Genomic DNA, 13107 nt, shown 5'->3' on the forward strand with positions numbered 1-13107 from the left:
AGCACCTGTGAGCGCACCTGTGAGAGCACCTGTGAGAGCACCTGTGAGCGCACCTGTGAGCGCACCTCTGAGAGCACCTGTGAGAGGCACCTGTGAGCGCACCTGTGAGAGCACCTGTGAAAGCACCTGTGAGCGCACCTGTGAGAGCACCTGTGAGAGGCACCTGTGAGCGCACCTGTGAGCGCACCTGTGAAAGCACCTGTGAGAGGCACCTGTGAGCGCACCTGTGAGCGCACCTGTGAGCGCACCTGTGAGAGCACCTGTGAGAGCACCTGTGAGCGCACCTGAGAGAGTACCTGTGAGAGGCACCTGTGAGCGCACCTGTGAGCGCACCTGTGAGCACACCTGTGAGAGGCACAGACTCTTCCCAGTGTCTGTCCTGATTCCCTTCTGTGCAGACCGCGCTTCGGTCCCTTTTCACCCACAAATAAACCCTTTTCCCCATCTCTGGGCTGTGCAGGACCCTCGGCCTCCCTCGGGAGATCTGCTTGTGTTTTATACACACGAGGGTCTGCGTTGGGGGCTTGTTCCTCCCCACAAAGGATGCACGTGGAGGCTGCTCAGCAGTTGCGGGAGGGAGGCCCCCTTTACTACCCGCCTGCACTTCTCTGCCAAGGCATACCCAGGCCTCCTGGCCTGCGGATGAGAATCATGCTCTTTGTTGCCGGTGATATCCCTCAGAAAGCTTCCAGCTGGTTCTGCTCTGAGACTGGGGCCCTCTGATGAGGAGATGCCCTCAGTCTGCTGGCCAAACCCAGCTCTTCTCAGGGCAGCCGCCAGGGCAACAGCAACGACACCAGCGGAGAAGCTGAAATTTCCCAAGCACGATGGTAAATTCTGTATGTCAGTGTGACTGGGCCAAGGGACAGCCACAGACCTGGTAAAACACTGTTCCTGGGTGGGTCTGTGAGGGTGTTCCGCGAGAGATGAGCATTTAAATCAGTAAGGAAGAGCCACTCTCACCAGCGGGCAGGTGTCATCCAGTCCACTGAGGGCTCGAGGAGAACGAAAAGGCCGAGGAAGGGTAAATCCTCCCACTTCCTGAGCTGGGACATTCATCTTCTCTGCCCCTTGAATCCTGTCCATCCAGGTTCCCGGGCCCTCAGACCCCGGGACTTACAGAAGCGGTGCCTTCTCCCCAGGCCTTCTTCAGACGCAGACTGGGAATCACGCCACCAGCTCCCTGGCTCTCAGCCTCCAGGCTCAGGCTGAACTGCAAGCACTGGCTTTCCTGGGTCTCCAGCTTGCAGCCCACAGATGCTGGCCTCCTCGGCCTCCAGAATTATGTGAGCCAATTCCCCTAAGTGCCCTCAGTCTCTCTGTCTGTCTGTCTCTCTCTCCATCTATCGTACTGGTTCTGTTTCTCTGGAGAACCGTAAAACACCGAGAGAGAGAACCCCAGAAGCAGACCAGACTCAGAGGGAGAAGGAAGCGGTCTGGCCTGGCTCAGAGACGGGATCTGGCTGGTTACGTGGGACTCCTTTCCGCCCCTGGAAATGCAATTTTTAGAGGACTTGGGGGTGTTTGGGTGAGAGGTGAGGAAAAAGTTACCAACTCCCCAGGTCCAGAAATTGAGTGACACGATGAACACTGAGTAAAGTAACTCAGTAACTCAGCTTGGTGAGCGGCCCTGTGGGTGTGAATCATGCAGAATTTTCCACGCAGAATACAGCCCCTGTCGCCGAGGTTACACGGCAAAGCTCAACCCACTGCTGCTGGACCCATCTGCTGGCCCCTCTCCCATCTGCACCACGTGGCCCCTGGCTCCCATCACCCCCCATACTCCTGAAAAGCTGCTACACATGCGCCGCCCCTGAGCGACACCCATCAGGCTGAGAACAAGCAGCAGCTGCTTCCATAACCGCACTGTGCCTGGGTCTCTTTGCTGGCTTGGGGAGGGGGCACAGGTTACATGTCAGAGGGTCCGGAGGCTTCGAGGTGGACATGGTACCCTGGAGAAGGGTGTCGGAAGGAACCATATCAGGCCCAGGCCCAATTCCTGTCCTGCCGCCAAAAGCAGGTTGACGCTGAGGCGTCTCTGCCCTGTCCTCGGAGCCTCAGTCTCCCATCTGTTAAGAGAGTTTGAGCTGCTGCCTCCAGATGTGTTCACCACTGAGGAAAGTGCTGCCGCAGCCTGCTGGAGGTAGAGTCAATAGCTTAATGCCGGTGATTAACAAACAACGTGTAACATGTTCTGAGAAATAAATAATATTGCTCATGATTTGCTGCTGGGGCTGAGATGAGAAGTTTATCTGGGAAAAGCATTGCTGACGGCAAAGGCGGGATTCTGATCATTATCCTCCACACCTATGAGTCCTAGGCCTCTGCTAGGGGTTCAGGGGGCAGAGACAAGCACAGGTCCAGCTCTCAGGGGCCCACAAACGCCCTGAGAAGAACAAGGTCTCGGAATGTCAGAGAAGTGCAGTGGCCACGGTTTGGAGCCGCGCACACACGTGGGCTGTGGGCAGTCAAGCCAGGCTGAGAAGGGGGCTTAGAGGCCATGCTGAGGAACACGACCCCCATCCTGCAGCCCTGGGGGGAGCCCTGCCAAGGTGAGGTGGAGTCCAGTGTTCCCGTGGGAACACCCCCTCATCTAACTCTCCTTCAGCCCTTGGTCAGCAAAGTTCGAACCTGCCTCCACCTCACTTAACCTTGTGTATGGCATTAAATTCCTCCAAGTCCAGTTTTTCTTATCTCTAGGATGGAGGTAGTAGGACCCACCTGATAGGGCTATTTTGAGGATTAAATGAGATGTTGAAGAGAAATGTTTAAGTCTCTCTTAATTCAGAGTGTTAAGTTGAGCCTGAAGCTGCCTCCTTACATGTTTTAAGACCAGCCTAAAGAATTCTCCGTATACAGTGAACTGTAACCTAAATAGTTACAGCTATGGGTACAAGAGTAGGTTACAGCTTGTTCGTAGGATACAGCTTGGGCTCTGTCCTAGGTGTGTAAACAGGCTGTAACCTACTCTTGTACCAATCACTGAATTTCAGCCAATCAAAGGTGGCCAACAGCTCAAATGCTGTTCAAAATAAGGCAAGTGCCAAGCTGTAACCAATCCAGCTGTTTTTGCATCTGACTTCCATTTTCTGTACGTCACTTTCCTTTTTCTGTCCACAAATCTTCAACCACGAGGCAGCGCCGCAGCCTCTCAGCCTTTCTGGTTTAGGGGCTGCCCGATCCGCAAATCATTCTTTGCTCAATCAAACTCTCTCAAATGTAATTTGTCTAAGGTTTTCTTTTAACGAGATAAATACGATAAAAGACATACATTTCTCCCGTAAGGACTGTGCACACCTTCCAATCAGTAGAGTGCTTACCAGTAAGAATGAAAGAAAACTGTCTGAGCAAATGCATTCCTGCAGCTTTTGTAGGTTTTATCAATATTTCATCAAAATTAGAACTCTTCTACTGCTGAAGTCTTTTTGTTGTTTCAGTTGCTTTTCAAACACTTTATATAATTGCACAAGGCATAAATCTATAAATAATATGCAAATATACAGCTTAAAATTGAACTTGATAAAAAGATTCAACAGTAAGTTTATGAGGGACTTCTGGTAACCAAATATTTCTTTTTTCTTTTCTTTTCTTTTTTTTTTTTTTTGAGACTGAGTCTCGCTCTGTCACCCAGGCTGAAGTGCAGTGGTGCCATCTCGGCCTACTGCAACCTCCGCCTCCCGGGTTCAAGCAATTCTCCTGTCTCAGCCTCCTGAATAGCTGGGATTACATACGTGCACCACCATACCTGGCTAAGTTTCTGCATTTTTAGTAGAGATGGGGTTTTGCCATGTCAGCCAGGCTGGTCTCGAACTCCTGGGCTCAAGTGATCCACCCGCCTTGGCCTCTCAAAGTGCTGGGATTACAGGCATGCGCCACTGCACCTGGCTGAGACTTTCTTTAAAGAGCATTTTATTCAAACTCGGAAACGGTATATCTTGATGTTTACTCTACCAACTCACTTGATTATTTTACCATTTAGATTTGATTGTAAAAGAAAAATCTCATAGTCATAGTGGCTTAAACAAGATAGAAGTTAATATATCTTTTACACTCAAGAAGTCTAGAGTTGGGATAGTTTGTATGCCCACAGTGTCATCTTGTTCTAGAAAACTTCCTTTCCCCAACGTCATCTCAGGGCTCAAGATGGCTACTGGAGCTCCAGCTCTTCTATCTGTATTCCAGGAAAAAGGAAGAATGATGTGAAGGGTGTGCATCTCACTACATCCCCTTGGCTACAGCTTAATCACTGCCTGCCTGCAAAGGAAGCTGGGAAATGTAGTTCTTATTCCAAATGGCCACATACTTTGCTGAACATCAAGGATTCTTGTTCCAGAGTAATGAATATTGAGACCACCTCAGACTCTATCCCTTATCTACTAAAATTCTTAGAATTTTTAGTAAAATGATTCCTGCTAGTTTATTTTCTGAAGACTTGTATAAAACACAATGTTTTTATTTTGATACGTTCTATTCACAGGGAAGTTGTACTAACGCTTAACTCATTAAGAGAGTGACCACATGTAACTCAAGAGTTAAAGCACAAAAAACTTAGAAGAGTGTCTGAGAACATGTCTCACCAATGAGCTGTGGCTGGAAGGTCCAGAGGGAACATCTTCAGTTCTTACCACGAGCCCACCTGAGCCTGGGGGGCCAGCTGCACTCTACTTTGGCTCTCAAATTCCTGTGTGATCCTTTATTCCTTCCCTGCACAAACTTCTTCAGCAACTCTCCTGAGTCCAGGAGCTGGAGGGGAAGGCACGGGAGAGCAGATGCGAACAGGGAATGTAGGTCACACAACTGTGGCAAAACCCTGTGCAGCACATCTGTTGAGTGTGTTCTCCCACCCCACCCTTCTGTCCCTTCTGATCCCCAGGAGGGACACAAGGAAGCTGGCCACCCAGCCTGCTGGGGCATTACTCTGTCTGGAGCTGGCAGGGCTGGGGGTGTGACTCACTCACTGTCCTGGGTGGCCCTATTTGCCGCTCAGGGTATCGTGTGAGACTCTGGCTTCGACCCGGCTTCCCACATTGACTCTGGGAAGGCACCTAGAACATCTACAAACTCAAAGCTGAACTTCCCTCAGCACATCAGGAACAGCTGGATCTGTTAAAATGTGGGAATGAAGTTTGGGAACAGATTTCCAAGGCCTTTCTATAGGGCTCTGCATTTGCACATGAACCTCTTTTTTTTTTTAGACAGAGTTTTGCTCTTGTTTCCCAGGCTGGAGTGCAGTGGCATGATCTCGGCTCACTGCAACCTCTGCCTCCTGAGTAGCTGGGATTATAGGCACCCTCCACCACATCCGGCTAATTTTATATTTTTAGTAAAGATGGGGTTTCACCATGTTGGTCAGGCTGGTCTTAAACTCCTGATCCGCCCGCCTCGGCCTCCCAAAGTGCTGGGATTACAGGTGTGAGCCACCGTGCCCGGCCACATGAACCTCTTCTAAGTAAATACTGACTTCCCAGCCCCTCAGATTCCTGGGAGATCAGACGGTCTGTTTAATGCTGCAGTTGTATCTTTGAAGGAAAGCCTTATGCCAGCTTCTGTTCACTCCCATCTAGCCATTGAGCCATAGAATGATTAACATAATTATTGTCCTTAACAGAAACTGCAGTTCTGTGGGAGGGTGAGCAGAAGTGACGTGTGACATCCCTGGGCTTCACTTTCTTGAGCTAGGTAATTACAGACCTTACCTTCTGTCCCACCAATATCTTCAGAACCAGGGTTTCTCCACAGTCTCTTTCAAACTGGTTTTTGCCTACTCAGCCCTCATGTTCTAAGGAATCTCCAGCCCAACTGCCAAAGAAAGCCCAGGCTCCCAACTCACGCAATGGTCGAGGACACTGCACCTGCTGCTTTGCTCACCTCCCGCCGGTGCACGAGCTCCCTGCCTTCCTAATCCCAAACAGAACCATCTTTAACCATACCCTGGCCCACTCCATCTGAAACAAGGCTTTGCCAGAACTGCTGATAGCCTCACATCCTCTTCAAAAGGTGGCTTCGGGTTGTGTGGGGATGAAAGGACACACGTATGGTGTTTACTAGCATGCAGACATTTAGTGAACCTTTGTCCCTGATTCTGTCCCCCACCCCCTAAGGCTGTGAAAAGGATCCTATTTTCCCTGCCCTGCAACAGGGTGTTGTTCCTCCTCCAACAACATGTGCTTCCGAAGCCCACACATCCCTCCCGCTCTTGTCTGCCTACAGCTTGGACTTCTCTTTCCTCACTTCCGGGCTTGTCTTGCTTCTCCAGCCTCTTCACCACACATGAGGGCATTCCTGATTGCACTCCAGCTATGGGGGACCCCATTCCTGTAATCTAGCGGTTTCCAAACACGGGTGCACACTGGAGGCAGCTGGAGAGTGTCTCATACCTCCTGCTGCTTGGGCTTTATTCTAGAAACCAATTCGGGGAATCTCTGGGGGGTGGGGCCTGAGCAATTTCATTTTAGAAGCACATCACGTGGTTCTAACGTACAGTCAGGTTCTTAGTTCATGGGCTAATCTATTTCACTTTGGTACTGAGGTGAAAAATGTGTATGAAACAGTGCTTGCCCAATTATTTTCCTTAATCTTCTGAGACAAGTGGTCACTTCATGGAACCATCACCACAATCCAGTTTTAGAACAGTTCTCAAAGAATTTCTGTATAATCACATCAAGATTTGGAGAACAATTATCACTGAATTCTAACCTCTCTACTAGCGTGAATCTCATATGAGGTGGCTGATGAATTTCATTAGTCTAGGTCTAAGTGCTTAGGCTCATCCATCCCTTTTAATTTTGTTCTGGTTCTGCCACTCACTAGCTATGTGAGCCTGAGAAATCATTTCCCCTCTTGAGTCTGTTTCCTCACCAGAAAAATGGAATGATAGGAATGTCCACTCCTCAGGGTTGTTATGAGGAATGGAGATCAGAGACGTGGAGCCCAAATGCCTTTCAGTCGGATCTTTCAAGGAAACAGAGGCGTGTGGGCAGAGCCTTCCCACCACCAGTCCACATGCTACTAAGAGACAAGTCTGGGTTTCAGTCAACTCAGCCTAAATTCCAGGCTGAGTTGGGAATGAAGTTTGGGAACTTTGGGAATGAAGTGAGAAGGAAATTTGGGAACAGATTTCCAAAGCCTTTCTACAGGGCACTGCATTTGCACATGAACCTCTTCTCAGTACATACTGACCTCTCCAGCCCTCAGATTCCTGGGAGAGCAGATGGTGTCATCGTCTAATGCTGCAGTTGCAACTTTGAGGGAAAGCAAGTCTCTCTATATTTGAACTACAGTTGTCCATAGCTCACAAGCAGGAACTTCACAGTCTTTTTTATAGAATGAATAAACCTAGTTCATACAGAGCAAATTTTCTGATTCAGAGCAGGTTTATGGGTTATCACAGGTAGGCATACCTGTCTCCTCCCTGAACATAGCTTTGCACTTAAAATGGCACATAGTAACCACTCAGTAAGCAGGGCAGCCAGTGTGGTTTATTTTATTTCCTTCCTGCTGGGCACAGGAAGCTCTCACAGGGCTAGGGTTCAAGTTGGCTTCCACAGAGGGTGGTCACGTGCATGTGGGCCTGAGGCCAGCCCCAGGTCAGGTCCTGATCCCCGGTCCTCAGATGCTTCCACTCAGGCTTGAAGCAGGAGTCTGATGGCAGCAGCTCCTGAGAGCCCTTGCCAATGCCCAGCTCCATCCAGAGCCAGCCCAGCCCAGGGAGGCTGCACGGGGCAAGCGACAGGTGGCTGACTCAGCAGCAGCCATGGGGCTGGAGTGCCTTCCTGATGCCAGTGGCCAGGGCTTGTGGCGTGGGGCTCTCTGCAGTGCAGCTTACAGGCAGGCCCTGGGCGGCCAGCGCGCGAGCCGTAGTGGGGCCGATGGCTGCAAACTATAAAGACAGAAGAGAAAACAGGGCTTCAGCACACTAGCAGGGGCTGGGGCAGCAGGTGGCTGGATGTGGAGGGGGCGTCAGCCAGCCTTTCGGTTGGACATTACTGCTCATGTTTATATAAACGACAACACTGCCCGATTTGAGCCCAGCTTCTGAGCGCGCAAAATACCTCTGCATCCACGCTCTCATCACCGTCTCTCTGCCACCCTGAGCGACAGCACACTGTTCCCAGGCTCAGGTGAGGGGCAGGGACATGAAGGCCCCAGGCTGGTGCTCACCATCGTGGCTGCATTGGTGCAGTCCTTCCTCAGAAGCTCTAGCTGCAGACAGTTCTGCTTCGGGTGGCGGGCGCCCTATCTGATCAAGGGGAGGAGGGTGTGGCAGGGGCAGTGACTGAATCCCCAGGAAAGCAGACTATCAAGGTCAGGGCTCTGTGGCCACAGGGTTGGGATTTAAATCCCAGCTCCACAGGACAATGACCTTGGCCCATGGCCCGTCCTCTCTGGCCTCCATCTCCTCATCCATAAACAGAAAAGATAACCGAACTCTTCACTGGGCTGCTGTGGGGATTAAATGAGGTGACAGGTGTGAACCACTTGGCCTGGCCCAGAGATAAGCTCGATGACCGTCATGGGCTGCTGCCTATGTTGTCGTGATCCTTCCAAATCAGCCAATCCGGGGCACTGGCCTCATCCACAGGACACCTCTCTCTGAACAAGCACCACAGGCTCGATGGTTCTGTGCAGAGCCTCGCCTGGGATGGGGCACTGCTTCTGTCCCAGCTCTGCCCCGCTAGCTGTTATTAGTACAAGTCCCTTAGCCTCTCTGTTCCTCACCTATAAAAGGGGCACAGTCACCCTGGCCTCAGAGGGCTAGTGTGGTGGTTAAATGAGAGAAGGTCCTCATCCCCTACTCTCCTCTGCATTGAGACTGTGGACCCCGAAGCTGTTTGGGAGCAGGGGAGCAACCAACAGTGGCAGCCCCTGCCCAGCACTCCACTTCATCCTCCCTCCCAGCAAGTGAGCAGCAGGCCAGGTGGTAGTGGAGTTAACAAGCCACCTGTACCTCTGCATAACTCGGATGCTGCAGGCCTAAGGCTCCTTCCTCCAGCTGAGTCAGAACGAGGGGAGGGAGGCCACTGTCCTGCACAGGCCTTACTCCCACCCTGCCTACAGTACTGTCCTGCTAAGCACCCATTGCTTAGGAAACTCCCTGAGGAAAAAATAAAGTTGGACCCCTACCTCACACAACACACAAAAATCAATTCAAAACAGATCAAATACCTAAGTTCAGAGCTAAAACTATACAACTCCTAAAAGGAAACATAGGAATAAACCTTCAAAACACTGAATTAAAGCAACACTAAATTAATGGTTTCTTGGATACAACACCCAAAGCACAACTAACAAAAGAAAAAAACCAATAAATTGAACTTTATCAAAATTGAAAACCTTCTGTGCTTCAAAAAAATAAAAAAATAAAAAAATAAAAATAAAAAAAGTAAAAAGACAACTTACAGAATGGGAGAACATTTTTACAAATCATATGTCCGATAAAAAATTTGTATTCAGAGGCCAGGCGCAGTGGTTCACACCTGTAATACAAACACTTTGGCAGGCCAAGGCAGGCGGATCACCTGAGGTCAGGAGTTCAAGACCAGCCTGGCCAACATGGTGAAACTCCATCTCTACTAAAAATACAAAAATTAGCCAGGCGTGGTGGCATGCACCTCTAATCCCAGCTACTCAGGAGGCTGAGGCAGGAGAATAGCTTGAACCCCGGAGGCAGAGGTTGCAGTGAGCTGAGACTGTGTCACTGCACTCCAGCCTGGGCAACAGAGAGAGACACTGTCTCGCAAAAAAAAAAAAAAAAAAAAAAAAAAAAAAAAAAAAAAAAAAAAAATTGTATTCAGAATAAGGAATTCTGGCAATTCAACAATAAAAAGACAAATAACCTGGGTTAAAAGTAGGCAAAGGATTTGAATAGATATTTCTTTAAAGAAGATATAAAAATGACCAACAAACACATAAAAAGATGCTCAACATCATTAGTCATTAGGGAAATCTAAATCAAATACATGCTGAGTAACCACTTTAGACCCACAAGGATGGCCATAATCAGAGACAGAAAAATAAGGACGTGGAGGATATGGAGAAATTGGAACCCTCATACATTGCTAGTGACAATGCTTTAAAATGGCACAACCACTTTGGAAAATAGCAGTAATTCGACCAAATGTTAAACAAAGTTACCTTAGATCTAGTAAATCTACTCCTGGATATACACCCAAGAGAAATGAAAACTTACGTCCACACAGAAAATTGTATTTGAATGTTCAGCATTATTTAATAGCCTGAAAGTGGAAAACAATCCAAACGTCCATCAACTAGTGAATGGGTAAATAAAACGGTCCTCAGCATGTACCATTATTTGGCAGTAAAAAGGGATGAAATACTGGTACCTGCTACAACATGGATGAACCTTGAAAACACTATGCTAGTGAAAAGAGTCAGTTACAAAAGAACACATAGTGTATGATTCTATTAATACGAGATGTCTGGAATAGGTGAATCCATGGAGATGAAAAGCAGTTGAGTGGTTGCCAAGAAGTGGGAGGAATGAGGGAATGAGGGGTGGCTGCAAATGGGTACCGGGTTTCTCTTTGGGGTGATGATATGTCCTGGAACTAGACAGTGGTGATGGATGCACAAATTTGTGACTATCATAAAAATCATGTTGAAGTTTACATATTGGGCTGGGCATGGTAGCTCACACCTGTAATCCCTATATTTTGGGAGGCCAAGGTGGGAAGATTGCTTGAGGCCGGGAGTTTGAGATCAGCCTGGGCAACATAGTGAGACCCCATCTCTAAAAAAAAAATTAAAAAAAAATTTTTAAGTTTACATATTAAAATCACAAAAAGTAAATTTTACGGTTTGTGAATTACATCTCAATAAAGCTATTTAAAAATTTGAAAAAAAGAAACTCCCTGGGACTGGGAAACAGCAAATGGCAAACATGACTGTAGTCCTAGGGCAGGGTTACCAACAGTTTGGTGAAACGGCAGCTTTTTCACAGGAGCCTTTCACTCCTCTGTGTCAGCGAAGGCTCACACGACGGTGCCCCACAGAGCGGTACAGTCTTCCCCAGGCTAGGCGAGGGGGCCCAGCATCAATGTTCTTTCTCCATCCCTGGCACAAACTGAACGTGAATGCACCAGCCTGGCTGTGGGGGCAGCAGCCACATTCACAGCCTGGCTCTGCCACTGTGGTTAGCGACCACTACGTGTGAAGATACCCACCTCACAGGCTGCAAGGGCATTTTCCTGTACACAGGAAATTCAGTTGCTGCCATTAGTGTGGTGGTGGTGATTATGAATCTGCTTATCTACTGCTTTGGAGTGACATCTCTGTGGCATTTATAGACAAGTGCACCGTCTTCCCAAGTCAATGGTAAGTAGCAAGTTCAGGTCAGAGATCGCCCCTTCACCCCCTTTGATCTTCTGTGGTGCACCTGCATGTTGTGCAGTGCTGTACAAACAGTGGGTCCTACAGGGACTCCTGGGGAGGGAGGCTACTAGCAAATCTGAGGCTGAGCTGAGACAGAAAAGCCTAACTACCAACTCACGGGCTAGGGCTGTGTCCTCTGTGAACCTTGAAAGCACCTCACTATCCAGCGCCAAGTCCCAGTGACGAGGGACGACTCACACCCCACACACAGTGCCTTCGTGGCCCCCAAGCAGTCCAGGGTCACTGTGAGCAAGGCCAGCTCTGTCACTCTCTCCTCCTCAGCAACGGCAGATTTAATGGCAGTTAACTACTGGCAGGCAGGGTAATCAATCACTGTAGGAAGAGGCGAGGGCGCTACTGAGAGCTCTCAGAGTGTCTGGAGGGCTGTAGAAACGGGTGTGACAGATGCAGGATAGGCACACACACTCAGCCCCCAGCTGCCATGGGTGTGGACAATGCAGGCAGCAGTCTATTCAGAAAGGCCTGAGTTCTTGGTTCACATGCTGAGTATCCATTTGTGCTTTTAAACATGCTTGCTTTGAAAGAAGATAGAGTATAAATCTTGTGTTCTTCCTCTAGGCAAACACTAAGAAGCCTGGGGAAAACTGTTAGGCTTATACCACCAGGCATCTCACAGCATTGTGTGACTCGGGGGTGGGTGGGTGGGGCAGGGGGGATGACTCCTACAGGTCTAGGATAGAGGCAGCATGACACACAGGGACAAGAACCAGAGCAGGACCAGCACCGTTTTACCCCTCCTGACCTGCAATATGAAGTAAGCGCTCACTGTGGACCAGCTGCCATGCTAAGCACTTTATGGGTCCTATCTCTTTAATCTTTCTTTTTCTTTCTTTCTTTTTTTTTTTTTTGGGCGGCGGGGGCAAGAGGGGGCAGAGATAGAGTTTCACTCTCGTTGCCCAGGCTGGAGTGCAGTGGTGCGATCTCGGCTCACTGCAACTTCAGTCTCCGGGGTTCAAGCAATTCTCCTGTCTCAGCCTCCCAAATAGCTGGGATTATAGGCGCATGCCACCACGCCTAGCTAATTTCTGTATTTTTAGTAGAGATGGGGTTTTCATCATATTGGTCTGGCTGGTCTGGAACTCCTGACCTCAGGTGACCGCCTGCCTCGGCCTCCCAAAGTGCTGGGATTCCAGGTGGGAGCCACCGCGCCTGGCCTCTCTAATCTTTCTAACCACAAGATTCAGATATTGTTTTTCTTCCTCAGTGGCCTGTGTGAGTCCTGGGCCTTCCAGTGACTCAACACACGACTTTGGCAAGTTGTTTAACCTCTCTGGGCCTCAGTGTCCTCACCTGTAATGAGGACCACTGACCTCTTTTTCTGGATACCCACCACTGGACTGGTGTGGGAATTATATCAGTTACTGCCCAGAAGTCCATCAACTGCTCAGCAGCTCCTGAGACCATGGCAAGGCACCACCATGGCTGACAATGTGGAATCGGTCTTCCCAGGTTCAAACTACAGCTCTTCCTTCTCAGCAGCGTGACCTACAGACAGGCCATCTGATGTCTCTGAAAACTGGGAAAGCAGTGCATACTCCCCACATGAGATGCACCTGTGAGAAGGCAGGTGAAGCCTTTTGCTCTTCCTGACTGCAGTGAGTGGCAGTTTCTGCCCTTGGGTTCTGGGTCACATCCTGCACCCTCTCCTCAGTCCCTCTGGAGCCAGTTCAAGGGTATTTCTATTACAGACACAAG

At 49.3% G+C, this 13107-nt stretch overlaps 1 protein-coding gene across 4 annotated transcripts in view; it reads right to left on the reverse strand.

The window, feature by feature from the left end:
- Window positions 1–7451: 7451 nt before the first annotated feature.
- UROS (uroporphyrinogen III synthase) overlaps window positions 7452–13107 on the reverse strand; it is a 29112-nt gene continuing 23456 nt past the window's right edge. For 2 of the 4 annotated variants that reach the window (XM_025395632.1, XM_025395630.1), the window contains 3 exons: window positions 12350–12355; window positions 8161–8235; window positions 7452–7879 (listed from right to left, as the gene is read on the reverse strand). In XM_025395632.1, coding sequence (XP_025251417.1) covers window positions 7742–7879; window positions 8161–8235; window positions 12350–12355 — 219 coding nt within the window. In that variant the 3' untranslated portion in view covers window positions 7452–7741. The remainder of the gene's footprint in view (window positions 7880–8160; window positions 8236–12349; window positions 12356–13107) is intronic. The other 2 variants (XM_025395633.1, XM_025395631.1) reach the window with 2 other exon arrangements.

This window comes from Theropithecus gelada, chromosome 9, assembly GCF_003255815.1.
Source record: "Theropithecus gelada isolate Dixy chromosome 9, Tgel_1.0, whole genome shotgun sequence".
NCBI lineage: Eukaryota > Metazoa > Chordata > Mammalia > Primates > Cercopithecidae > Theropithecus > Theropithecus gelada.